This window comes from Brienomyrus brachyistius, chromosome 3 (genome assembly GCF_023856365.1).
Source record: "Brienomyrus brachyistius isolate T26 chromosome 3, BBRACH_0.4, whole genome shotgun sequence".
Lineage (NCBI taxonomy): Eukaryota > Metazoa > Chordata > Actinopteri > Osteoglossiformes > Mormyridae > Brienomyrus > Brienomyrus brachyistius.
Window position 1 is genome coordinate 26,895,848 of NC_064535.1, and position 28,000 is coordinate 26,923,847.

The 28,000-nt window shown below is 45.9% G+C and overlaps 1 protein-coding gene across 1 annotated transcript in view; it reads left to right on the forward strand.

The window, feature by feature from the left end:
• Window positions 1-27,641, forward strand: part of LOC125738652 (phosphatidylinositol phosphatase PTPRQ-like) — a 44,719-nt gene extending 17,078 nt beyond the window's left edge. The window contains 33 exon segments of the mRNA XM_049007836.1: window positions 136-302; window positions 762-789; window positions 1,759-1,920; window positions 2,012-2,191; window positions 2,529-2,636; window positions 2,835-3,116; window positions 3,901-4,182; window positions 7,044-7,331; window positions 7,953-8,228; window positions 8,831-8,982; window positions 9,249-9,390; window positions 9,464-9,733; window positions 11,445-11,521; window positions 11,523-11,772; window positions 13,296-13,414; window positions 14,437-14,623; window positions 14,799-15,040; window positions 15,241-15,307; window positions 15,458-15,616; window positions 16,932-17,154; window positions 17,257-17,330; window positions 17,539-17,638; window positions 17,948-18,076; window positions 20,385-20,411; window positions 21,641-21,722; window positions 22,695-22,785; window positions 23,680-23,756; window positions 25,128-25,262; window positions 25,344-25,469; window positions 25,864-26,012; window positions 26,594-26,729; window positions 26,925-27,048; window positions 27,227-27,641. Coding sequence (XP_048863793.1) covers window positions 136-302; window positions 762-789; window positions 1,759-1,920; window positions 2,012-2,191; window positions 2,529-2,636; window positions 2,835-3,116; window positions 3,901-4,182; window positions 7,044-7,331; window positions 7,953-8,228; window positions 8,831-8,982; window positions 9,249-9,390; window positions 9,464-9,733; window positions 11,445-11,521; window positions 11,523-11,772; window positions 13,296-13,414; window positions 14,437-14,623; window positions 14,799-15,040; window positions 15,241-15,307; window positions 15,458-15,616; window positions 16,932-17,154; window positions 17,257-17,330; window positions 17,539-17,638; window positions 17,948-18,076; window positions 20,385-20,411; window positions 21,641-21,722; window positions 22,695-22,785; window positions 23,680-23,756; window positions 25,128-25,262; window positions 25,344-25,469; window positions 25,864-26,012; window positions 26,594-26,729; window positions 26,925-27,048; window positions 27,227-27,264 — 4,949 coding nt within the window. The 3' untranslated portion in view covers window positions 27,265-27,641.
• Window positions 27,642-28,000: the final 359 nt, after the last annotated feature.

The following is a 28,000-nucleotide window of genomic DNA, read 5'->3' on the forward strand; positions in this document are numbered from 1 at the left end:
CCAAAGTGGAGATTTCTCTAGTAGATGGTGTGTGTAGACAACTGAGTAATCAAGCATGTGTCAAGTACGCTTGTAGCTGCTATTGCTATCTGAGCTAAATGGTGCCACCGTGTGGCCGTGTGTGTGGTTATGTAGCTCCGGGTGTCGTTGGCAATCTGTCGGCCACCGAAGTGGACTCTTCATCGCTGCAGCTGTCTTGGACGAGTCCCAGCCAACCCAACGGACTCATAACCAAGTACCACGTTTTGGTTTTAGACCATAGTACAGTGGTGCAGAACATCACCCTGATTGGACAGGAGCAGGTAAGTTCCTGTTAGGTTTGTGACCTGTAATTCCTATTCTGAGTATATGTTTATCGTTTTCTTCCCAATCTACAAAGATCCTATTCAAGGCAACACAGAACACAAGGCTGAGTTACACTCTGGATGAAATGCCAGTCAATCGCAAGACACACACATGCAATTGTGAAGCAAAGGCAATTCAGATACACTAGTTACACAACCTAACTACATGTCATTGGACTGCTGGAGTAAAGTGGAGTACCCAGGGATGTGACACCCACACACTCAGAGTGGAGAAGGAATTCAAACCCACAACCATGAAGGGTGTGAGGCAGCAGCGCTGTCCACTGATTTACCATGCTGCTCTCTTAGGGGGGGTTGTAATCGTAAAACGGACATAATAAATATTCAGTAAACACTCTCCCATAAAACAGTCAGAATTTAGGGCTTTACTTGATCACTGTTTTGTCATTGTTTCAGGGCCCGAAAGATGCAGATTTTCACGATGGTACGTTGCAGAAGCTACCCATTCCATCTTCCTTGCTCTGCGTGGAATGAGCGTCTTCTCAAGCTACATCCACTCTGCTATGTTTTGTTTAAAAACAGAGTTTTCAAACAAAACCGATCTCCATCCACGTTCTGTTTTCACATTGTTTTCAAAAGTATTATCACACATTGAAACGAGCAAAAATGTACATGATCCTAAATTGGGCATACACACATACAGTAGACACAGTCACTGATAAATAAATGGGCCATGTTGGAATACTGTTTGCCATTTATGGCCAATTGAAGCTTTTTTGAACCATTTGCTGTTTTTTTTACCCCACTAGGTGGCGGTCTTGGTTTGCTTTAAGGCATGTTTTGAGGCCTTTTTTGAACAGAGAGCACCATCTACCATCACTACTGTTTACTTCCGTGAAGTATGACCAGTTGACCAATCAGACAATGAGAGGGTATAACCGGAATAAAATCAGGGAAGGGCCATGCGATGCGAAGGGACAAAGAACATTTAGAGTATACATTTTCACTCATTCACACAAAAATGAAATTTTCAGAAGTGTGGATCAAAGGTGAAAATGGAGACTAATGTCTGTTTTTTAAACGAAAATGCAGAAATGTGGACATAGCCTCAGCTATCACTCCTCACATTCGCACAGAAGCTGCTAAAATTGGCACCTCTGGAACCTCTAACCCATTAACTGGACCCTGCCCACTTCTGACTTCACCATTAATGTCACCCCCATTAAGGCCACCCTAGGAGACTGTAGGAGGTTGTTTCTTGTTCTTGTTCAAGCACAAATGTCTGATTCCCTCTGTCATGAACAGCACCCTTTATGCCCTACACTAACAAAGCTGATGATTTCTCATTCTCATAAGTTCCCGCACTTCATAGCTTCACACCCTATTAGTGAGAGAAGGCTGAAGGGAGCAGAATGAGTGACAGAGTGACATGTTTTTCTGTTGTATCCGACAGTAACATGGTCAACAGTGGAGATGGTGGATGTATCGGCCAATCAGACCTTCTACGTTGTGCGGAACCTCAGTGCCTTCACAGAGTACACCATCCGAGTGTCTGCCTTCACTGCCGTCGGCGAGGGACCTTTCACTGAAATCACAGCGATAACTAGAGAGCAGGGTAATGTTTCCGAAACCTGTGGTCTTTTTCAGAGAAAGTCCACGTTTCCACTGATCGTGGGTAACTTGCTTCCTGTCGTCTTTTTGTTTAGTGCCTGGCTCTGTCATGAGTGTCTCGTACCAGAACATAGGTTCAACCTCTATCCTGGTCACATGGGCACCTCCTCTGAGCCCAAATGGCAGAATCACTTATTATGCCCTCTACTGGCTAGACGTGGGTACTAATGAGGCCTTCCGGAGTGTCACCAACGAGACCAGCATTGTCCTTACAGGTGATTTAAGAAGTATTGCTCAGTCAACATTGTTTAGTCATGCCAAATTCTAATGATGGCTGAAATGAAGCTTCATGAATCATTTGCTATATTTTTTGACCCCACTAGATGGTGCTCTCGGTTAGGTTTAAGGCATGCTTTGAACCCTTTTTTGAATATAGAGCACCATCTAGTGGGGTCAGAAAATACAGCAAATGGTTCATGAAACTTCATTTGGCCATCACTGCCAAATTCATATCTTCTGCGCTGGAATCTGCTGCTGTATTGTCCATGAGAAAGATATTATTTTGAATGATATTAGCAAATTTTATAGTAATATAATATTCTTCTTACGTAGGACTGAAGAAGTATAACTTGTACAAGCTCCGAGTGGCTGCCTCCACCGCAGTAGGGGAGAGCCCTCTTTCTGAGGTGGATGATGTTTTCGCTGTCACCCTTGAAGATGGTACGTGTATCGCTCCATAGCCCACCCCAGCATAGCCCTGGAGTAGGACTGTCTGTTGGAGATTAGCCATCTTAGAGCATTGCTTGTGTGTTCTGTGGCAGCTATACTCACAAAAGGAGATTTGTCCAGTATGTTGTATTATATAAAATGATTTCTTTAATCACTAAATCTTGACCTCTCCATGTCTTTGCCTCCCAGAACCTGATTCTCCCCCGATTCACTTGGCTGTCTACAACCTCACTTTCTCTTCTGCCACTGTCACCTGGTCCCCCCCGGAGAAACCTAATGGGATCATCCAGTTCTACCAAATACTGTATGGGAACACAACGATGAGCATGTCAGTGAACACGTCAAAGCCGAGTGTGACGCTAGAGAATTTAAGGCCGTACTCATTCTACAATGTGTCTGCGAGAGCCTACACTAAGTACGGACATGGAAACCAAGTGTCTGCAGTCTTGGAGGTACTGAGTGGTGAAGATGGTGAGTTACTTTCAGAATTACACCTTTGGTCTGTTAAGTCAAATATGTAAAGCCGGCTTCTCAATTGCATTACATTAGTGATCTACTGTATATGTCCTATGATTTATGTGGTGTGTAGCAGCCAATGACTGCCAGAGAATTGTTGTCAGTGGTTGCATTTGACTGCTATATTGAGATGGAATGCGCCCATTCTCGTCTACTGAAAACATTTAACATCTAATTGACTAATGAATCCATGTTTTATGAAGTGATCAATTTAACTAGTATTTATGTTTGTACTATTTAACATTTGGAGTCATGAAGGTTATTTGTATGGATTACTTTATATGTCTAATTTTGGCAACTTAACGTTGATAGCTAGCTACCTAACATCATTGTTAATTGTGAATATAAAGCAGGATTAATTTGCGTCTTGTTGACGCTGATATATTTTTCTTGCTGACAACAATCCACTTAAGTCCTTTTATAACATTAAACTGTTCACTGATGGCTGCGTAAAGACAGGTTGCTGTTTGTGGTGCTATGGATGTCTCATTATGTTGTTTTATGTTTACTTTGTAAAGCGTTTTCTGGGAAAAAAACCCACATTTTTCGCCCTCCTGAAGTAATGGATTTTTGGAGATACGTGTTTTTCATTTTTATGATTCTGTTACTGTTTGGCTGATAAATGCTTCATCTAACCAGAGATTATAATTTTACTCACTTTCACAGCAGTGTTTCAAAGAGGTCTGCTCACAAGCCCATGTTGATAATGACCATTCTATCTGTCGCCCTTCTTCTTCAGTTCCTGGGAGCCCTCCGATTAACCTGAGTTGCGACAGCTTAGGCTCCTCAGAGGTGTCCATCTCGTGGCACCCCCCTCTGCGTCCCAATGGCATAATCCGCTTCTACACAGTGCGGTTCTGGAACGCCACCCACTGGATGAATCTCAGCACGCCCAGCACCTCAGTCACCCTGCAGCACTTGCGCAAGTACGCTAACTACAGCGTGGTCGCCTACGCCAGCACGAGTCTGGGCGACGGGAACCAGAGCAGCGAGGTGCTCCGTTTCACCACTGCGGAGGATGGTAAATTGGGGGTTAGGATGGGGGGGCCGTGTTAGCAGCAGGTGGACGGCCAGTCTCAGCCAGTGCTGTTTTGCAGGGCTGATTTTCATTACAGTAGAATGTGTAAAACACCTGCTTACCAGCCTGCTTTGCTCCTGCCCATTAGTTACAGTTAGAATATTGGGCTTTTTCATCATTGTAATTACATTTTCTCTACAAGCTTCTAGGTAACTCCCTTTATTAAAAGGTTCATCTTCTCAGAATGTCATAGTACTACTAGTTTACAGTATTTAATAAACAGCCTGCAGAATGTGTGTTTCTTTAATTTAGGCTGTGCTGTTTAGCCATCGTTGAAGTGAGTAGAATAGACTGCAGATTTCCTGGCTGAAAATATACAGATTGTCTTCAGGAGGAGCGAATTGTCAGCCGAACCATATGGCACCTGTGCTGGTCTCAAGACACTGTGCTGCATTGCGATTAATCAGAGGCCCTGACATTTAATTGGCTGTTTTTCCTGCCAGTCTTTCAGCGAAGACTTCATAGCCTATGGCTTAATGTGACATGTTTGGCTGCTTTCTCAGCAGCTGGCGATGGTGTGTCGGGAGTGAAGTGCTTTGTTTTGTTAATATCATAAATGTTATGCCCACAGAGCTTCTCAGCCAGGTTAGCAAAGCAGAGTAATTAAGGTAGCCTGAGGTCCGGACGGCCGGAGGAACCTTGGTGTCCCAGATGGGCTCTGCGGGGTTTGATAGCTGATGAGGCACACACTGACACTTTTGGCTGACTCATGGGACTGGCCTATAGACTGGACTCCTGCCTACACATTCATCACATCCTGCAGGACTCAGGCTCAGGGAACGGGTTCCAATCTTTAGCTGATTTTGGCCTACAGCCTGTCCCTGAAGTGCACCTGCTACCACAGACCCTCTGTCTATAAATGAACCTCTGTCACACACTGTGTCTGCCTGCACTGGGGTGACTCCTTGTCATTAAAGTGGCTAAATGTCCATTGAATTAAGGGGGCTGTTACTTAATGACACTGAAGAGGAAGGTCTACAGTTTTATTTAAGGTGTTAGTCCTCCGCTGCATTAAAGAGGTCAGTGTTCTGTTGTATTTAAGGTGTTAGTCCTCCGCTGCATTAAAGAGGTCAGTCATCTGTTGTATTTAAGGTGTTAGTCCTCCGCTGCATTAAAGAGGTCAGTGTTCTGTTGTATTTAAGGTGTTAGTCCTCCGCTGCATTAAAGAGGTCAGTCATCTGTTGTATTTAAGGTGTTAGTCCTCCGCTGCATTAAAGAGGTCAGTGTTCTGTTGTATTTAAGGTGTTAGTCCTCCGCTGCATTAAAGAGGTCAGTCATCTGTTGTATTTAAGGTGTTAGTCCTCCGCTGCATTAAAGAGGTCAGTGTTCTGTTGTATTTAAGGTGTTAGTCCTCCGCTGCATTAAAGAGGTCAGTCTTCTGTTGTATTTAAGGTGTTAGTCCTCTGCTGCATTAAAGAGGTCAGTGTTCTGTTGTATTTAAGGTGTTAGTCCTCCGCTGCATTAAAGAGGTCAGTCTTCTGGTTGTGTTTAAGGTGTGAGTCCTCCGCTGCATTAAAGAGGTCAGTCTTCTGGTTGTATTTAAGGTGTGAGTCCTCCGCTGCATTAAAGAGGTCAGTGTTCTGTTGTATTTAAGGTGTTAGTCCTCCGCTGCATTAAAGAGGTCAGTCATCTGTTGTATTTAAGGTGTTAGTCCTCAGCTGCATTAAAGAGGTCTGTGTTCTGTTGTATTTAAGGTGTTAGTCCTCCGCTGCATTAAAGAGGTCAGTGTTCTGTTGTATTTAAGGTGTTAGTCCTCCGCTGCATTAAAGAGGTCAGTCTTCTGTTGTATTTAAGGTGTTAGTCCTCCACTGCATTAAAGAGGTCAGTCTTCTATAGTATTTAAAGCATTACACTTAGTTGGGGGGGGGGGATCCAGTCACGGTGATTGTTAACACAGATGTTTGACGCATGATGGGTTTCCTCGTTAGGTGACAACATGCCTTTTCACGGGGGATGTACACAGACATGTTTACTGAGTCTGCTGACTTAGAGTGACGTGTTATGGCTGGCTCAAATCACCCGTGAGAATCACAGGTGTATCCCAGATAATGGGGCAGTGGAATTAACTGTTCAACAGAACAGATTCATTAAGAGCCTGTGTGAAAAGAGATGCCTCTTCTAAGGCCTAGTACTTTTATATAATTTAGCAGACGCTTTGATCCAAAGCAATGTACATTTTTCTTCATTGAAAAGGCTCTCTGGAGCAAGCGGAGGTTAAGGACCTTGCTTGAGGGCTCACCAGTAAAAGCACTCTGTCACTTGGGATTCGAACTAACGACCTTCAGACCACCGACGCAGCATTCTAACTGCGCTCCACATCACCCCTAGGAAGGATTATCTGAATAAAAAAACATTTGAGAAGATACAGCAGATCTCTTATTCATTCTAACCATTTACTCAAGCACTCTGACTTCTTTATTGCTCTTAAAATAATGTGATTTTAGCGAGCACCCCTCACCCCGTCTCCCTACTCCCTCTGTCTTCCTCCACACAGCATACATATTTCCCGAGCCGCCTTTACGCTACACTGCTGCAAAGGCTTCCATGATTATTATTTTATCAGATGTTATAGTACATTTATTGTATTGCATTTTTACCGTAGTAAAATTTGTATTATACATGACAAAGTGTATTTATGCTCGCTAGGTCTGCTGTGACATGTTCTGCTATATGCTTCTTTGGAATAGAAGTGTTTATTTTGTCATTAAAGATCATAATACGTCATATGAAGCCGATACTAAGTTCTTCCAGGAGACTACTGACTTTCTCCCTCACGGTGGTCTCCATTCTGCTCCTTCCTGCAGTCCCAGACGGGCCCGTGCTGAACCTGACGGTCCTCTCTGTCACCCCCACCTCTGCCGTCGTGGAGTGGGACCCCCCGCTCGAACCCAATGGCATGGTGTTCTACATCCTGAGCCTGCAGCTAGTGCAAGGAAATGGCAGCGCGATCAACAGGACAACCAGTGACACGGTCGTGCTCTTCACTGCGCTGCGCAAGTACACAGACTACCTGCTGAGGGTGACCGCCGCCACATTCGCGGGCCAGTCGGAACGCAGCACCGCGGCCTTGCACCTGACTACGGGCGATGACTGTGAGTTGAACTGTTTCCTGCTTAGCACCTACCCTCCATGTAACAGCTGGTCACGGCTGGTTTTGGAAAAGGGCCCCTTTATGACCGTTTGAGCATTTTAGACGAAAAAAAATGGCTGAATATGTGAGACATTTTGCGTTGTCGAGGAAGACTGCATTAATTTAAATATGTACGAACCTTGTAACTTTAGGTTTGCACAGGTGAAGAGTGCTCTGAGAATTTTGCTTTTCTCATTGGGGTCTTTAGTTTGTCTGGTGTCACTACCGTCATTGAAAGATCCTTCGTATTGAACTATACATGTGATCAGGGCCACACAAAGGCATGACTGGGGCACTGAAAAATTAGAACAAATGCTCATGGTTGCCCCCTAGTGGCTGGCCCCCTGAAATTCTTCCCCTTTCTCCAACTTTATGGGTGACCCCGGCACAGGGGTGTCGGAGGGGCATGAATACCCTGACACATTCAAAAGGCCCAACACTTTACAAGGGTCCTTCAATATGTAAAATTATTAAATGTATATGATGCAAGGGGGGTGGGGGAGCCCAAGGTGACATTTTGTGAGGGTTGAGACTGGGAAGATCAATCAATCTTCTGCCCTTTGCCCCCTCCGCTCTCCCCCAGTACCCGGATCACCCCCGGTAATTAACCCTGACTGGAGGATCACCTCCTGCTCTATTCACTTGTCCTGGCTCCCCCCTGTGGAGCCCAACGGCCTGATCACAGAGTACATCGTGGAGCTGCAGGGCCCAGACGGCATCAACCGGACCACCAGCCACAACAGGAGTATCACCTTCGGCAGCCTGCGGCCATTTACCTCCTACAACGTGTTGGTCGGGGCGGTGAACCGAAGAGGCGTGGGGCCGTACCTCGAGCTCCTGCTCCACACAGACGAAGCAGGTCAGTATGACCCGGCATCGGTGATCTCACGTCAGCCAGGGCCGGACGTTATAGCTGTCATGCGAGGAAGGCATTTAAAAACAGACAGTGACACAAAACTAAGTAAAACTAAATACATCACGTGTGTATCCCTACTTGATTTCTAATTGCATTTTTTTTATTTATTCGGTTTTGTACAACTTTATTTGCACCGTGCCTTCACACGTTGTCTTACATTGTGCACATTTGTTTTTATGCAGTAGTGATGGCAAAAATTATCCTTCATGAACCATTTGCAGTATTTTCTGACCCCACTAGATGGTGCTCTCTGTCCAAAAGGGAGCTCAAAGCATGCCTCAAAACAAACCAAGGGCACCATCTAGTGGGCTCAAAAAATACAGCAAATGGTTCATGAGGCATCATTTTGGCTGTGGTGTGGTTATCTGTACATTTTAAGTTACGTTGCTGCTGTCTATCACAGTCATTAGACTTGTACTCTGCACAGTTCATCACACACGTTTATAATGAGGTCACTTCAGTTCAGCCTGTAGTCCTGTGACCAGAGTTTGACTGAACCCCTTCACACAGCTGAATGGGCTGATGTCGTGGTTCTGTTCCTATAGCCCCAGCCTCCCCACCCTGGGACCTGCGCGTGCTGAACCACACGGCTGACTCCGTGTGGCTGTCCTGGAGGCCCAGCCCGGAGCCCAATGGGGTGGTGCTGTTCTACAGCTTCCGGGTCCTGGAGCTCCCCAGCCAAACCCTGATGTACCAGGTGCTGCAAGTGTGAGGTGGTTGGGTCTTTCCTGGGTCTTTAGCGTGACACCTTTTATGCAGACATTTTACAGACATTTTGTAGTTTGCATGTCTTCCCACGGTTACTTTTCATGGTCTTACCGGCATCCCATCCAAGGTGTCCCCTGCCATATGCTCTGTGCATCCCAGGATAGGCTGCAGGCTAGCTACCACTGGATAAGTGGTTAGAATATGGATGAATGGATGGATGGATGGATTCTGAGTATTCAGTCTTTCTTTTCCCAGAATTCCTCTGAGCCCATCACTGAAGCCCAGCTCACAGGGCTGAGGCCACACCGCTCATACCGAGTCAGTGTCAGCGCCTTCACCCGGGCTGGGAATGGAGACCAGTACAGCAATCCAGTCACATTTACAACAGATCAAACAGGTGAACCCTCGTTTTTCTTCACTGGATGTCTGATTTGGTCTTCAGTTATAGAAGATTACTCTTCTTCCTCCAGCTTCAGACGTGGTTGGGAATCTCTCCTGTATCGGGGTTACTTGGGACTCTGTATACTTGGAGTGGGAGCCCCCAGACCAGCCCAATGGCAAAATCTCACACTACTTGGTCCAGTTCAGTGGCCAGGAGCTGGAGCTGAATCTGCCCGGGCACCAACGCACCATTAGTGGTCTACAGCCTGACACAAACTACACCTTTCATGTGAGGGCGGTGAATTCAGCTGGACCAGGGGTAGACGTGTCCTGCAATGTCAGCACACAGCCTGAGTCAGGTACTGCCGCCATGTCTGTGATTCACACATACTGCCACCGTGTCTGTGATTCACACATACTGCCACCGTGTCTGTGATTCACACATACTGCCACCGTGTCTGTGATTCACACATACTATCACCGTGTCTGTGATTCACACATACTGCCACCGTGTCTGTGATTCACACATACTATCACCCTGTCTGTGATTCACACATACTATCACCGTGTCTGTGATTCACACATAATGCTACCGTGTCTCTGATTCATACATACTGCCACCGTGTCTGTGATTCACACATACTATCACCGTGTCTGTGATTCACACATAATGCTACCGTGTTTGTGATTCACACATACTGCCACCCTGTCTGTGATTCACACATACTACCACCGTGTCTGTGATTCAGACATACTATCACTGTGTCTGTGATTCACACATACTGTCTTCCGTGTCTGTGATTCACACATACTGCCACTGTGCATGTGATTCACACGTACTTACACGTACTGCCCATGTCTGTGATTCACACGTACTTACACGTACTGCCCATGTCTGTGATTCACATGTACTTACATGTACTGCCCCTGTGTCTGTGATTCACATGTACTGTTAGAAAACAGTTGGAATGAGGTGTGGCCCCCTAAATGATGCATTCCGAGCAGAGAGCCGCTCATATCTGTGATTTTTGTGGCTCATCTCCTCTCTGCTAATACTTCCCACGTTCCTTTGCTAATATTGCTCTTCTAATATCTTCCCACGATTCCCGTTTCTGCTTCTTCTCAGAGCAGAGACTCTGTTGATTATCTGCTTCAACGATTCCACCCAAATGCCCCCCCCCCCCCCCCCCCCCCGATATTCTGGTTGGAAATACGTGAGAAAAGGCGGTGACCCGATGAAGCTGCAGTGTTAGTCACACCACTCCCGCTGGAGCTGAGTCACAGCCTCTTTGTTTATTCCAGACCTTTGTGACGAGGAGTTTATCTCACTGTTCAGATGCACGGGCTACCTTCCTCGCATCTTCATACATGGCCGTACAGCAAGCTCTGGTCTCCTGACCCAGTGTGGTGGTTAGTTCCAAGCCCGATCTAGTGTTGCTTTAGTCAGCAGCACCTTTTGACCTTGGGTGTCCTCTCTGTGCCTGAGGTCACGGGATCCACACTGATTTACTACCTGGCACCACATGGACACCCCCCCCCCCAACTGTAAATCTTGTTTGTAATGCTAAACATAGTGTAGATGAATGTTTAAATGACAGTAAAGGTACACATCAATACATTTATCATAGAGTTCATTCCTTAAGTGATATGTACTATATTTACAAAAGGCTGTAAAGCATAATGGACTATCCTCTGTTTATTGACTGCCCTGCAATTAGTACCTGATGAAGGGACAGTTTTATTCATGCGCTTTAATCTTTTTCTGGTAGGGCAGTTAAAAACCATCTTCCCATTTTGTAAAGAGGAAGGATGAAAACTGCAGGTGGGGGGAGCAGTGCCCACCCAAACAGACTGTCTGTCCATACAAACTGAATTGTCTGCCCAGCCAACGAAAACAGACCAAAATTACCCAATCATTAGTAATTTAACAAAATCCCTAAATGATTCTTTTGCCATCATCCCCCCCCCCCCACACAATTCAAACACTGGTGCCCCACCCGAAGATGGCGCCCTGGTAACACCACTGGTTCGACCTGTCGATGAAGTTCTCCTCTCTTTGACCATCTTCAGTCCCGGGGCCTCCTAGCGATGTGAAAGTGATTGAGATCCAGTCCACCAGCGCCACCCTGAGCTGGGCCCCCCCCCGCGCAGCTCCCGGGACGCCTGCAGGGGTACCGGCTGCTGCTGGAGCTGCTGGCCCTCTCCTGCCCCCCCGGGGGCTCCGCCGGCTGCCTGGAAGCCGAGAAGGTGCTGCACGTGAACGCCACGGGGGGCATCCAAGAGACCATCCTGTACCCGCTGGCCAAGTACCGGCTCTACCGCTTCAGCGTGTCGGCCTGTACCGCAGCGGGGTGCGGGAATGCGTCTGAGTGGAGCTACGTGCACACGACCCCCGGCGGTGAGCGAGAATTCACTGTCACCCATCCTTCGGCGACCATTAGTAAATTGTAATGCACTCAAATAGCAACAGGTTGCTGGAGTAAACGGATTTTAATTTGATTTGTGTCAGTATGAGACCAAACATTAGTGGGCAGTGTGCGGCCTTGTGAGTTAGGATACTGTGCCTATGATCGGGAGGTCGTTGGTTCACATCCCAGGATTGGTCACCGTAATTTCACCGTTGGGCCCTTGAGCAAAATCCTTAGTCGCCATTCACTCCAGGGACTGGTTGATCCTGCTTCCTCAGTTGTACGTCACTTTAGTGAAAAGCATTAGCTAAACAGATAACAACATGTAAATTAACATTGACGACTCAGCTGTGGTGCTTTATGAGGCTGAGAACCTGCAGTATAATGTGTGTGATCTGGCGGACAGCCACACCCTTATGGTACATGGGCTGTTCATTAGTGTGTCATCGCTTTTCGGCTCGGTCAAGGGGCTGCGCTTTTCTGACATGCATAATTAAATGAGTGAACGGCCGGAGAAACGCACGGAGCTCTCACCGAGGCGGTTATCAGTGGGGGGCTGGTGGCGGCAGGCGTGACGGGCCCCTTAATGGAGCCGGTCCCCGGGAGACAGCTGCAGAGGTGTGAGAGCGTATGCTTCGGGTGTGTGAAAGTGACCTGAGCCAGGGGAGCCGGTGGGGGGGGGAGGGGGGGGGGATGGCGGGCTGAGAGGCTGCGTCCACCTCCTGGCCTCTCCTGGGGCCCACGGGGGTCATAGGGGGTGATAGGAGAATGGTAATGGGGGGCCGATGCCTGTTAGTTACACATCACACATCAGTGGGGAGGCGGGGGGGGGAGAGACAGGCGGCAGAAGTCTCCGGATTATCCAGAGTCTAACCGGTGAGGGTCACTGGGCGTTTCTTTACTGCAAACTGCCTGGAGTCTCCCACTTACATGCCACCTCCTGATTTTTCTGTCCAAATAATTTTCTGGTCATTTATTAATGTAGGTATAATGTTGATGGTCCCTCATTTTCGTGGTGTCTACAAGTGTGAATTTTAATTTTATTCATATTTTTTATTAGTCTGGAGCTTACTGATATTCCCACTGTGCTGACGGAACATGATCATGTAAAGCGTTTTGTACGCTATTCTTATATGTAAGGGCTGTATGTGTGCGATTGTTATGTGTGAGTCTAACAATATAGATGCATGATATGGGTGGATGGATGGATGGATGGATGGATGCGTAGATGGAGGGGTTCACAAGAATGACAGTAAAAACATCTTTTGAACATTCTGTTAATGCAGTATCTCCTAATAAAGTTTATGCAGTACTGCTCCTTGTGCATATGTAGATTGTAAACTGTTGTACATTTATGTACAGTTTGCATTTATTTAATGTGCTGCACTGCTGAGAGAAAACCCATGACCCCAGGCATTCACTTACTACTTCTCTCATTCTAGCGATGTGTCAATAAAAGTGATTTGATTTGATCAGTGACTGCATGGTGTGGACTTCTGGTCTTTTCCCCTAGATCCTGATGCCCCTCCCAGTGCAGTGTCAGCTCTCGCTTCCCCCAGCAGCGTGAGAGTCCAATGGAAAGCCCCTTTGGTGCAGACGGGACCGACCTCCTACCTTGTCGACATCGTCACGGTGAGCACCCTCCTGACTGCCCACATATCAGCACCAAGAGGCCGCCAGTCCATTTCCCTATACAGGACTCATGGCAGTGTTAAACCAACACTCAGAGTGATCATTTTGTACTAATGGAGTTTATATAACCTTACATCCATCCATCTGTCTCTCTGTTTTCTGTGACCGCTTGTCCTATTCAGGATTAATGAATTGACTGTGATTGGCCAGGATTATTGAATTGTTTCTGATTGGGCTGCATTATTGAATTGTCTTTTATATACACAGTTTTTTTCTGCCATGTTGCCCAGTAACTGCCCCCCCGATGTGATTTTCTAAACACCCCTGCGCTCTCCTTTGAATGTTTTTTTTTCCTCCCCTGGACTTTGAACACTGCCCTACAGCAGCAGGAAGTAGTTATCTTGAGCCTCAACTTCTTGCAAGATCTGAGCAAAAAACTCTTCCTTTCCAGACTCTCATTCCTCACTACTGTTTCAGTGGCACAGAGAGGAATGTCGCCTCTCTTGGGTGATTTTCATTAGAGGAAGTGGGAGACATGGCTCTGAGTGTCCTGTACAGGGCTTAGCAAAAGACTCATTTCCCAGACATCATTACACATAACATCCCCTGCCCTACCTTTCCACCTGCCCCTACATCTGGGCCCAATGTACCCTGTAGGAAAGCTACTGTGTGAGCTGCCCAGTGAAGACCGATACATTTTAAGTGGGTGGAGATGATATACTGACTGAGTATCCCCGTATTAAGCAGGTGGTATCTTTCTGGGGACTCGCCTCTTGTGGTGCCCTTCAGCTTTCCGCGGATGAGATGTGTATCTGTACATGAATGTTAATCAGGCCCTGCTCTACTCTGTAACATACAATGAAACAACGATTACATCTGATTACATCATTCAAGCAGATAAAGACCTCACACTGGTCTTGTTTTTTAAGCACTCGACTGTGGCTTTGTTGACATGTCTGGCGTGTAGTTAAACACGTGATCTAGGGGACCGACGTCCTGACTTCCTCGCCTGTCTTCTGCAGGTGAGCGAGCCACATTTCACGCAAACCCTTGTGAGAAGGTACGGAGAACCAAATGAGGTGGAGGTGACGGACCTCACACCCTTTACCTGGTACTGCGTGACTGTGACGGCATTCACAGGAGACTTAACTGAGGCCAGGTTGACTGGGAAAACCAGCGATCCGGTTTACGTCCGGACGCTGGAAATTGGTAAGCACCAAACGGGGATAAAATCAACAGAAGGATATTTTTCAATGCAAAAAATATCTGTGATGGAAAAAAAATAATCCGGGTGTATTTTGGATGAAACTAAGTAGTGCCAGTCTATAGGGTATCTGCAACATCAAAAGCTGCCTTCCTACATAGTCTATGAATATTTCAACAGAGCCCAAAGACCCCCCGAAGAACCTAACCCTGCACATAATCCCAGATGATGTGACAAGGGTGCTTGTGACGTTCTTCCCACCTGAGGAACCCAACGGTGAAATCTCTGCCTACAGAGCATTAGTCTACAAGGAGGACCAGCTAGTCTTTGAGATCCCCAGCCTGCGGGTCATCGAGAGAAAAAACCAAACTATCACCGCCATCGTCGAGGGCCTTAAGGGTGGACACCGATACAACATGAGGGTTTGTTTACCCAGAATGCACAGCATTGTGTTTTAACAGGACCCCCAGACTTACGAGGCCATGTGCAGAATGGCTATGCTATGTTGTGTCTATAACAGCCTTATTTTCATTCCTTACGCTTGTGCACAACAGTGCATGAACCTCAAGCTTAATGACCATGTAATTAGAGCTTATTAATGTGAGATTTCTTGGATTCCCAGATAGCAGCTGTCAATGGAGCAGGAGCAGGACCCAGTTCAGAGGTTGCATTCTCAACGAGTATTATTGGTAGGTCCTTATGTGTGTTTTTCTGTGTGCAAATGACTGGGCCAAGTACGTGACATGTTTTAGATGGGAGGTATATGGTAAATACAGTCGTGGAAGGTGTGAAAGGGGTTTTCCAGACCCGTGAGTAAACAGCGATTTTTTGTCATCCAGCTCCGCCAAAACCCAGCAAAAGACCGGAGCCCGTTTTTGATACACCTGGAGTCGTAAGATTGAGTTCAAAGACCATCACTGTCCTGATGCCTGCATGCTTTTTCACTGATGATCATGGGCCCGTAGTCAAAGTGCAGATCATTGTTGCAGAAGCAGGAGGTAAGACTGAAGCCAAATGTATGTATAGTGTTCAGCTCTGGTCTATAGCCTCATTCTGTTTAAAATATGCAAGGTATTGCTTTCCTTTATTCATGGTTTTTTTTAATGCAGAAAAATTAAATTTGTAACCAAACTGAAGAGCAAATTTCCAAAACTCACTCAGTCCATGAGATACATTTTAGAGAGAATTTCTAAAAAAAAAAAAAAAGGTACAAATTTCTGGGAAATGTGATTCAAAAGTTCTTCATTGGATTACATGAGGACTGAGTCAGTTTTGGTTTCCGATACTGTAACATATGATAAGGAAGCCTAACTTTAGATCGCTGGTGGTCTCATCTCGAAAATAACAAAAGAAGGACTGAGTGAGATTGAGCAATCTGTACTGCAGCTGTGAGTGTGGGCAGCAGAGTGAATCAGCTTCGCCACCGTCGCTCTGCGTCTGAACAGTTAGTGTGGCTCCATATGTGGCAGACGTTTCCCTCCAGTTTCCTTCTGCAGCCAAAAGACATACATTTGGATGAACTGGCATTTATAAATTGCCCGTATTGTGTAACGGTGCTTTTTCACTGGCATACAGGAACCAGGCACCACCTGAGGCATACCGCGAACAGACACTAGTTACAGCCAGTTCTAGATTGCTTCGATTTTCCACTGCAGAAGGGTCGGCTCAGTAAAGGTGCTGCCGGGTTTGAAGAGCAACAATGTCGTAAAACTAATGGGACGCTTATTTACTGATCATATGATTCGCTATTTGCTAATTTCTGTTAGCACGTCTGTGAGATTTGTCATGTTATGCTAGCATTAGCTTGCATGAATTTGCATTACGAGTCTATTCCGCTTAGCCATTCGCTAGTAGTTTTTTAAGTAGGAGGTTGGAAATTTGCATATTTCGAGTTACTGAGAATGCGTCAATACATCGCAATACTGCTAACAATGAATATGCCTTTAGCTCCTTCAGGTAATAGTAAGCAGGGCCCTGCCATGACGGGTATGAGTTTGGTTAGGGTTACATAATTTACAATGGAAAATCATCTCTTCGCGGTTCCACTCGGGCACAGCTTGCCTCTTGGTGTCAGTGGAAAAGCACCATAAGTGAAGTGAAGTATGTTTGCATCCATAGTGTCCCCCTGCCTTGTGCCCTAAGCTGCCTATACTGGATAGACGATGGATTATGGATCATTAGTTAGACTTCAGCACTCGGGTTTATTGGCCATGTTTGGACTTTCTAATGTACTTGGTCTGCATGCTTGCTGATGGTGAGGTAGGGGTGCAGTGTAAGTGTCTCTCCTCCAGATTTAATTTCTTAATTGCACAGTTATGGATAGCCCCAACGTGACGAACTGGAAGAGTGCCTACAGCTCAAAGCCAGCGCCATACGCCACCGATGATGGTTTCCCGAACCCAGAATGTTCAGAGAGCATGAGGGCGATCAACGTTGCCGAAAACACGTACAGCATTGGGAGCGACACCGGTTGCCTATTGCCGGAAAATGAAAATGCATTCTGTAATGGACCTCTGAAGCCAAAAACTCGTTACGTGTGAGTATTGCGACGTGCCTTGGGTACGTTGTTACACAGGAGTTTCATTCGTTGTTCGCAGCAATTTGGTCTTCTGCTAACTTATTTGTTGCTGATTTTCAGGTTTAAATTTCGAGCAACAAATATTAGGGGGCAGCATACAGATACTGAGTATTCTGACATCATCAAAACTGCAGGTAAAGTTTGTCTGAAATGAAGTGATGGAGGCCACAAACTAATATGCATATTGTATTTTGGGTTTGGTTTATTTATTTGAATGCTGTAGATTTTTGGCTCAGTGACCTTCTCATCGCCTGGCTAATTGACATTCTGAAGGGTGGAGCTGCCCATTCACGCAGCATTTCTGCTATGCTCCGCTTTAGACGGCTTTCATTTCCTCTTTAGATGTCCCCATGGTGAATCGGGACAAGCAGATTATAATGGGGGTTCTCCTTTCCTTCCTCCTCCTGGCCATTCTCATCATAGTGATCTGCATGTCTGTACGGTAAGTCAGCTGCATGAATTCCCCTGGAGGTCAGGTCAGGCAGGTCCCCAGGTTACCCAGGCCGTATGGTTGACACTTCTGCTGTTCCCCAGCAATCAGCTCATAACCAGGGGTGTACACATGGGCGGGACTATAGGGACACTGATCTCAGCTCAAAGCTGATTGGCTCCAGAGTACACTCTCACATGTCAGTCACCAATTCGAAACACATCATTGGCTATTGATTAGGTTGAACCCTCTGTATGAAGTATGACCCTTTTTACCGGCCCTGCTCACAAAACCATACGTGACTCCTCCCTTGAACCCCAGGATCTGCCACAAGCAGAGGGAGGGAGGTACATACTCCCCACGGCAAGCAGAGATCACCGACACAAAGTTCAAGCTGGACCATGTGATATCGGCCGCAGACCTAGAGCAGAAGGAAGACAAGCTGAGCCAGTGAGTGTCTGGGGTCCCAGATCCAGGGCCTGGTTCCTTTCATGGGGTACTGCTTCCGCAGAGCTTCTAATACACTGATTGGAGATGGGAACAGAGTTACAGTGTTTATTGATACATGTAACTCCATGCTACGCATCGGAGCCCCAGGACTCTCCAGTTAATAGTCCAGGACCATAACAGATATATCAGGATTCATGGGCACGTCAATGTAGCATAAAGTACGCCTCATCTCAGTCGGCACAAGGAGTGGCTTTGCGGGCTGAGTGCAGATAAAGGCGCCATTTGTTTAAATGTATTCTTACAAATCTCTTTTTCCTAAATGGTGCAAAAGTCCAATTTATTGCTATTATCCCACGTGGATTTGCATGGAGTTAGGAGCAAATCAAAGGAAATGACGGTAAGACATAAACAGACTGACTCTGCTGAGAAAACACAAAGTACTGGACTACGCTGAAGGTCTGGAAGGTTCACTGGCGGCTGTTGCCAGGCGCCGATATCTACCTTTAAGTATAGATTAAGTTTTTACTGTGGAAGAAAAATCTGAATGGACGTAGTCAACAGAGAATCCCTGAGGCAGGGAGTCAGCGATGAAAAGACATGAGAATGCAACGCTAGCCTTAGCTAATCTCTGCTAATGAAATTCAAGGGCGAGCAGCAGGACAAACCACAAGGCGCAAAATTCTCCTCCACACATCCGTTATGTTCTCCGATTAATATTTCAATTGGTCTCTGCTGCCCTGCTTAGCCAATTTCAGCTGTTGTGTCGAGTTAGATTTCCAGGTGGTATAATACCGACAGCTGAAGGTGGGATCCTGTTTACATGCATTCTCTCTGATTACGTTCCAGAAGAGGAGCATTGTTGTTGTCATGAGATGATTAGAAATCTGATCCATCTTCATTGTTTTTAATTCAAATATTGGAGAAATAACATTATGGACGATTGCTCTTTTTCCACAGTGCTGAGAAGCTGCTGTATACTCAGTCAGTCTTGGGAATCCTTGAAGATGTGGTGTGGCAGTCATACAACTGTTTGCATGACAGTGACTACTAGCATTAGCATAGGTGATACCTGATCATTGTCTGCTCCACCTGCAGTGTAAGGGCCATCAGTCCGGGCACGGATCACTTATCAGCAGGCTAATACTAGAATATTCAATGCAGTGTCAGAAGGCTCCTTAACCAGCTCTGGATCCATGAAACTTTACTGGAGGACTCGCTAACTGATCAAGCATTTTATCTCAGTGAGCCCTCAGTAGGCTTGAAATCTTGCATTATTGAGCTTCATTAATCATTAAATTCTATTCTTTTCTGCTGAGAGGGCGTGTTATTTTGTCTGAGAAGATATTCAGTGACATTTATGCCAAGTTCGGTTGTATTCTTTCACACGCTGCTCTGCTGCCTGTCTGACTGTCTCCTGCATGCCTGCCCCCAGTGTGACTAAAGCACTGTGTCCGTGATCAAACACTGTTATCTTTCCGTTTGCGTCTCCCATTTCGCTCTGTTCGGCTTGACCTCACCAAGGCGGCTGCATCTCCTTTGCTAACTCACCTCTCCCCGGCTTTGTGTTTCCAGGTACCCCTCGTTATTCTTTAGACGGAAGGACATATTTGTCATACAGTAAGTTTTCCCTCTTCCGGTGGCCTGTGCCTGTATTGTAACAGGAAGTTGAATGGGACTGCCCTTTGAAACGCAGTTGCGCTGTGGCCGAGAGTTAAGCATGAGTTGTGAGGGAAGCATCAATGCTTTCTACTTGCTTCTGCTTTGCATGACTCGCCTCCTGATCTAGATGTTAGATACACAGTTGACCTTAGACGCTGTAGTAATTGCCAGGGGTCAGAATCAAACCATCTTCTCCAGTGCCGATTTAAAAATCGAGGCAGACCTTTCACAAGCCTCTTGTGAAATTCCTCACTGCTTGTGCATATGTGGAAATGGTTGACCTCAATGACCTTCAGAAATAAGCCCTCCCACCTAGCACAGACCGGCCTGGTGTAGAAACGTATGCAGTGAAATACAACCTTTTGGAAAACTACTAGAAACAAATCTAGCATGTCTAAGTATATTTGTGCTGACAGATGCAAAGTGTATAGCTCTAAAAATTATGACGGTAGAGAACGCACGTGTTACCGACAGTCATTCTGAATGTTATGCTATGTTTGCCTGGGAATCATGAACAGCTTGTTTGCCGCACAGCATGAGAAATGGTAGCCTGCAGGTGCTGTGATTCTCATGAGTATCCTGTAATGGAGTTTTGCTTTCTAACTGGTGTTCTACGCAATGTTGTTTTTCTTTTGTGAATCTGTTTCAGGCTGCTCAGTTATAGAAGATCTGTGAAGTAAGTGTCTGTCGATGCTGGCTTGTGTGTGAAGCTCTTTGCAGAGTACAAACTCGGGTTCAATGGCTTTGGGGAATTAGAAGTTTGGTTCCAGGCCCCTCCCCCTCCACACTGATAAACATAAATCAGTGGCCCATGACTAAAACTCTGGTAACAGAAGATGAGCCAAGTCAGTCTTTTACTTTGGGAAATAAATCGGGCTCCGAGTTCTTTGTGCTTTTCGGGGGCTGCGGAGCGTATCGTCATTCAGCAATGAGGTCAGCCAGCACTGCGCTCCCTCTGGTTAATGCAGTACTCAATATTCAGTACTCAGGAAGGTAGGTCTGCAGCCGGGATGCAGCAGCCTGAGAGAACATTCAGGGCTCTCATGAACAGGGGTACAGGAACAGGGGTTGGGTGAGACTTCTACCCCTCAATCGTTAATTTGGCTTCATGCTTCATGAACACGTCATGAACACATAACTGTCCTAATACCTCCGTATTTTGTCAGTGCACATTTTGGTAACATGATACTCAGATTCATTAGCCAGTAATACAATGACATAATACAATACAGATTTTATGGAAGATGGGTCTGGGTTGCTGACCATTTCAGATATGCTTGTCTGTGTGTGTGTGTGTGTGTGTGTGTGTGTGTGTGTGTGTGTGTGTGTGTGTGTGTCTGTATGTTGGTCATGTACATATTATGTCCCCACAATGTAATAAAAACCTGTTATTTTGATGTGGGAACCATTTTTTCGGTCCTCACAAGGTGAAACTCAGTTTTATAAAAATAAAAAATATGACTACAATCAAAAAACAAAAAAGTAAAAATATTTTGGTTACTTGTGGTTAAGGTTAGGGCTGAGTGGGGGTAAGGTTCTCATTGATGGGATTGGGGTTTTTCCCATAGAATGTTTTCCTTTTTGAGGACACATTTAATGAAAATCTCAGTGTTTTACAACAATGGTATCCAGGAGTGTTGCTAGGATCTTAAGACATCCCAGGCTTAAACTCAGAGCATAGTTGTTATAACATCTGAGGTAAATTAATCATTCGGGACTCATTGAGATTCATTTGAGGCTCGTTGGGATTCACTTGGGGCTCATTGATGATTTATTTGGGACTCATTGGGATTCATTTGGGGCTTTGTAGTTAAAGTCAGTGATAGTATTACATGTACTTGCGTGTAAGAGAGTGTGTCATCCAGGAGAACCGGCCACTGACCCACCTTCCCATCTCTTCTTCAGGCCCATTAATAAGAAGGTCTTCCTGCACCATGTGGAGGACCTCTGCTCCGACAACAATGCTAAGTTCCAAGAAGAGTTCTTGGTACGTGGGCCAGAGTCGTCCCATCTATGAACCAGGCCTCCCTAAAGGCCAGAGGCCAGTCGAGTTAGATAAGCCTTTGATCTCACTGATTCACACCAAAGCTGTGGGTCTGTGATTCCTTATGTCCTGAGAAAAGCTGGCAGGGGTTAAACATCTTTTTATATTAGTGAGAAAACATGTCAGCTTTAAAGAATAAACAATTGGAAAGTGGAAAGAAGCTTATAGTTTTTACAGCATTTTTGGAATACAGGATTATTTTTATTGGAGTTCACCGATAGTCTAGTGCCCATTAATTGTCCATAAATTTGAGTCGCATTCCTGTGATTTAAATTCATTATACTGTAAAGAATATTTAGCTGCATTTTTCCAACAATGTATAGCAGTAGAGGGCGGCATGGTGGTGCAGTGGTTAGCACTGTTGCCTCACACCTCTGGGTCCCAGGTTCGAGTCTCCGCCTGGGTTATATGTGTGCCGAGTTTGCATGTTCTCTCCATGTCATCGTGGGGTTTCCTCCGGGTACTCCGGTTTCCCCCCACAGTCCAAAAACATGCTGAGGCTAATTGGACTTGCTAAATTGCCCGTAGGTGTGCATGTGTGAGTGAATGGTGTGTGAGTGTGCCCTGCAATAGGCTGGCCCTCCATCCTGGGTTGTTCCCTGCCTCGTGCCCATTGCTTCCGGGATAGGCTCCGGACCCCCCCGCGACCCAGTAGGATAAGCGGTTTGGAAAATGAATGAATGGATGGATGTATAGCAATATAACTGCAGGTTAAAGCGTGCTCTGCCCTTACTGCAGTTTTGTCCTTAGACTGTACATAATCGCAAAGGTCGCTTCAAGACAGCAAAAAGTATAATTATAACATTTAACATGGGCAGGATGTCTGTTATTAGCAATCAGGAGGATCCCATGTCAGACTCCGGAGGAGCTGCAGTTCACCTCCTGCACACTGACATGACTGTCCATTTCCTGCAGGAGCTTCCCAAACTGCTGCCGGACCTCGCCACCACGGACGCGGACCTGCCCTGGAACAGGTCCAAGAACCGCTTCACCAATATCAAACCATGTGCGTACCTCGTGTTCCCAGCTAAAGCATAACCGTATCATAACCATATCATAACCGTATCATAACCATATCATAACCGTATCATAACCGTATCATAACCATATCATAACCGTATCATAACCGTATCATAACCGTATCATAACCATATCATAACCGTATCATAACCATATCATAACCGTATCATAACCGTATCATAACCGTATCATAACCATATCATAACCGTATCATTCAGATCCAGCTGTAGTTGTGTTTTTCAGCTATTTTGATCAAACCCATAGTGGGCACCCATGTGTTCTTTAGCACCGAAAAACATCTTAAAACTGTTTCCTGCATGCACTTACAGCTGAAACAGTCTATCAAGGTGGACACAAGAGTTTCACTGCCTCCCAGAAACGTTGCCCCTCAGCTGGGCTAGTAATGCAGTAAAAGCCAGTTGTGATTATGTAGGCTGTAGTGCCATATGACGATGCCCTGTGCCATCGATTCACCCTCGGAGACATGTAACACAGCCGCCCACCTCCTCCCCCAGACAAATCCAGCTGTTCATTCAGCTGGAATCCATGTTGTGCCAGATATGGGACCAGATGCCTTCAAAACAAACACCGTGTTTGGGAATTCATTCACCACTGGAACTTCAATCAGACACTGTTTATAGAGGGAGGCTGAGAATCACATGCTTCAGACTCTCTCATCATTAATTACCGGCAATTATGTGTTATTTATGTTACTGGATGTATCTAATGAAAATTCACAATGCTCATTGTTAGTCTTTGAAGGTGAATTATGTGTCTATGAATTATATAAGAATCATATTGTGTTGTTAATTTTTTTTATACGTTTTTCAGATTTATGCTGATAAATGATACGACTTACTGGCGTGTTATCGTTTCCTAGACAACAGCAACAGGGTGAAGCTGCTGTCTGAGCCTGGTTCACCCGGATCGGACTACATCAATGCCAGCTTCGTTTCGGTAAGGTCAGCCAGCGGGGGGGGGGGGGGGGTGACAGCCATGAGGTGGCGTCCCCGGACCTGACACCAGCAGTGGGAAGAGCTGACGCTGGCAGGAGAATCACAGTGGTGCTTCAGCCAATCGCCTGTTAGTTATTTTATTGGTTCCGCGGGGTCAAGTCAGACCCCGTGATTGACAGCGCAGAGTAATCCCACCCCCTGCAAATTTTATAGCTACATTCCTCCCACTGCTTGTAAAATGGGTAAGACATACAACGGAATTAGCCCCAGGCCCGTCCTGATGGAGGGGGTCACTGGGACGGGCTCATTTCCAGCCTTGCGTATAACCCTGGTCAGCTGAGGTCCGGCCGCGATTGGACCTCTCTCGTCCTCTGTGAGAATGTCAGCCTGGAGCGTGGCGAGGGCTGGAATTTCGATGGGAAAGGAAAGGAAAGTTCCAGCAGTGGATCTTTCTTGTCATTTAATTTGGACCTCGGTAAACCCGCAAACCTCACAGTGTCCGTCGCTCTGTATATTTTTATCTGTCCATGACCGGCCCTCTGAAAGTGAGGAGATTATCACTGTCTTTATGTTTCACATGTTATCTTAGGTAGCATTAGACAGCATTTCTCTGGAACAAACTCCAATAACTGCTTACGACTGGTGAATGCTTTAGATCACGGCTTCATCATTTTGATGTTTTATTATTTAGTGGTGTGTAAATGGCTTTTTTTCATCGGTGGCTGGGAATATTTTAATAACACTGCTGTGAACTTGATATAAACATTAAGTTACTGCGCACCTGCAGTAACTTCCAGGAAATTCCCTGCCAGGTATATGACCGTAAATAAAGGATAAGATCATAATATCACAGTCTGTACATGCGGGGAACGGGGGGTGTGTGAAACGATTCCTTTGAGTCTGTAAACTGTCCAGCCAGGATTTCTTACATACTGTTTCTCCAGCACATGTTTATGGATTGCCACACCTATAAGGCTACAAATCATATTTGTATATAACATTTTTTTCTATTTAATCCTTGCAAAAATCGTTAAAAATGATCTGCCTTGTGAAGGCGGAAGAAATGTTCTCAGAATTGACGACTTGATAAAAATTGTTCTAGCCTTTTCTGAAAATGCTGTATGTACTGTATGCATATGTGTGCGTATGTATGTGTGCGTGTGTGTGTATGTGTGTGTATGCGTATGTGTGCGTATGTATGCGTATGTGTGCGTAAGTCTACTGCACAGACTCAGTAGCATGTAACCGGGAACACATTCCGGGCCCCCTGATAAAATGTCACCATGGCCTTGCCTCTCCGACACCCCTGGGGCCTATAGCTACCCTTATAGCTAGCACTGCTAACGGTGTGTCCCCTTGTACCCCTCTGCAGGGCTACCTCTGCCCCAATGAGTTCATCGCCACTCAGGGGCCGCTGCCGGGCACAGTGGGTGACTTCTGGAGGATGATCTGGGAGACTCGGGCCTGCACCATCGTCATGATGACCCAGTGCTTCGAGAAGGGCAGGGTGAGCATGCGCTCGGAGCACATCCACCTCAGGCTCTTCTGCTCCCCTACACTGGACCCTCCTTTTCTCTCCCCCCTTTAGGTCCGCTGCCACCAATACTGGCCCGAGGGGGACAAACCCATCTCTGTGTTCGGAGACATCGTCATCACCAAGCTGACGGAGGATGCCCTCCCGGACTGGACCGTGCGGGTGCTTAGAATCGAGCGGGTCCGTATGACTGCATTTGAGTAATCGTCTTCATGATTGCTTGAAGATTTTGAACAAGGAGACCCAGGCAGCTGATGTCTATGTCTGCAATGATAGCTAACATGTATTTTCAAACCCTTAATTTGTGATTCTATAGGATCAATGAGAAGCAAATATGATCAAATATAAGCAAATTATATTTCATGCCATGTAAAGGACAGATATAACTCACTGCAGAAAAGGTTCTCTGAATGACTCATTTGAATGATTCACTTCATTATTTTTCTGGGTATGAAGATAGCTAATGGCTTTTTAATAGGGATGCTTATTGTGTTTTATTTTCCATCAGAGATGTAGACTTGCTGATTTGTTTCCCTGGTAACCGATTTAACAACCATACCGATTCTCCATCCAGTATAATGACTATATGCTGGTAAACCACTTCAACTTCACATCTTGGCCCGAGCATGGCGTGCCGGCAACCAGCACTGCTCTGATCAAGTTTGTGAGATCCATCCGGACCATCCGAGGCCGTGACAGGGGCACTGTTGTGGTACACTGCAGGTGACTGACCCAAACAATTCTAGAATGTCAGGTGAATCTGTGCACTGGTGCTCCTCGACTTACGATGGGGTAACGTTACGATGAACCGACTGTAATGAAAAGTCGAATTTGAAAATGAATAAGTAAATAGGTAAATAAATAAGTATGGTCAGTGAATAAGTAGTAAATGATTACTGTAAGTAACTAAATACCAGTAATTGCAAAGTATACAAATGAAGGCAAGTTTAACCATAAGAGTAAGTTAATAAATTAAACTCAGTACGAGATGTTTACGCTCACAAGCACTACAGAGACTGGATGTGTGGATGCTGCTGTCGCCCAGCATCAGTAGAAAGTATCGCACGGTATATCACCAGTTCGGGAACAGATCAAAATCCAAAGCTGACTACTGAATGTGCATCGCTATCGCACCATCGTAAAACTGCAATATCGCAAGTCGAACCGTCGTAAAGCTGAAATATCGCAAGTCGAACCGTTGTAAAGCTTAAATATCGCAAGTCGAACCATCGTAAAGCGAGGAGCATCTGTAGCTGGTAGGAATTCAAGAAGGCCTTGAGACATGGTTCTGTTGTGTGATACAGTGCCGGTGTGGGTCGGACCGGAGTATTCATCTCCCTGGACCACCTGATCCAGCACATGAGAGACCATGACTTCATTGACCTGTTCAGCTTGGTAGCAGAACTCCGGGGTGAAAGGATGTGCATGGTGCAGAACCTGGTGAGCGCAAGACCGTGACGATATCGAACGAACACTAAAAATCCTCCAGGCTCCGTGTTTTTAACCCTAAACTGTGGCTGAGGCTGTTGAATTTTAAATTTGCTGACCTCACAGAGTGTTGACCTCACAGAGTGTTGACCTCACAGAGATGCCGACGAGGTCACATGATTCGGCCTGCTTGATGCTTCTGTGCAGGTGCAGTACATGTTCCTGCATCAGTGCGCTCTGGAGCTCCTCTCCAGGAAAGGGATCAGCCATCCAGTCTGGCTCTCCAGTAGTTCCGGCTTGCAGAGGAAGGACTCTCTAGATGGCATGGAGGGTGAGTGTGCAAAATACAGGGACCTGTATTACAGATCTAGGCCAGAGTGGTAGGAATCCAGAGGTGTTTGCTACTAATGGGCTTGACTTGAGGTTGTAGCCAGACCCCATATTTACTGCCAGACTATAGGATGACAAATATCTCTGTGTGATAGAATCACATTTTTTTCCTACTTCAGGTGACGTCGAACTCGAATGGGAGGAAACAACCATGTGACTGGCGTCAGTTGTAATCATCTTTCATCAATGCGCTTCAGTGTTACCTTCAGTAGTTAAACTGAAGCTACTCGACCTAAACGTACCTCGAAACAGGGGCCAAATCTCTGCAAATAGGACCCAGCTGCGTCTGTCCTCTTATGTTCGTGCTGAAAGAAAGACATACTTTTTGCTTTCAACATAAAATGTAATTGTGCAAAGGTAACTCTCCCACGCAGACAACGCTGCCTGTATTCCGTAGTTTGGGTTATTTTCTGAATTTATGTATTATGTTTTTGTAATGTAAATTACGCCAAATGGAGTATTGCTGTGTGTGTATATAACTGTTTTTTTCACCCATGTGTTTATTTGAATAAATCTGTATTATTTCTGCTTTTACTGGCGGTTTTGTTTCTTGTAGTACTACGTTTGTGTGGATTTCCAGGTTCTGAGAGACGAGACCTTCCACGTAAAGCTTCTACAGTTGTGGTTCCCAAAATTAAATTAAGCCTCATGCCATGGTATCACATGACCCCCGTCCTGCGCTCAGCCAAAAAAGCAAGACAGCTGATGGACGGGGGGGGGGGGGGGGGGGAAGATTTATCGATCGCCATCAGGCACATAATAGTTGCCCTGAGTTCAAGGGCTTGTGAGGTACCATCCCCTCTGTCACGGTACATAACGGGACCTTCTGTCACATGACCGGCATGTTGACGTTTACAGGGTGTCTCGCTATTTTGAAGGATGACCGGTGCTCT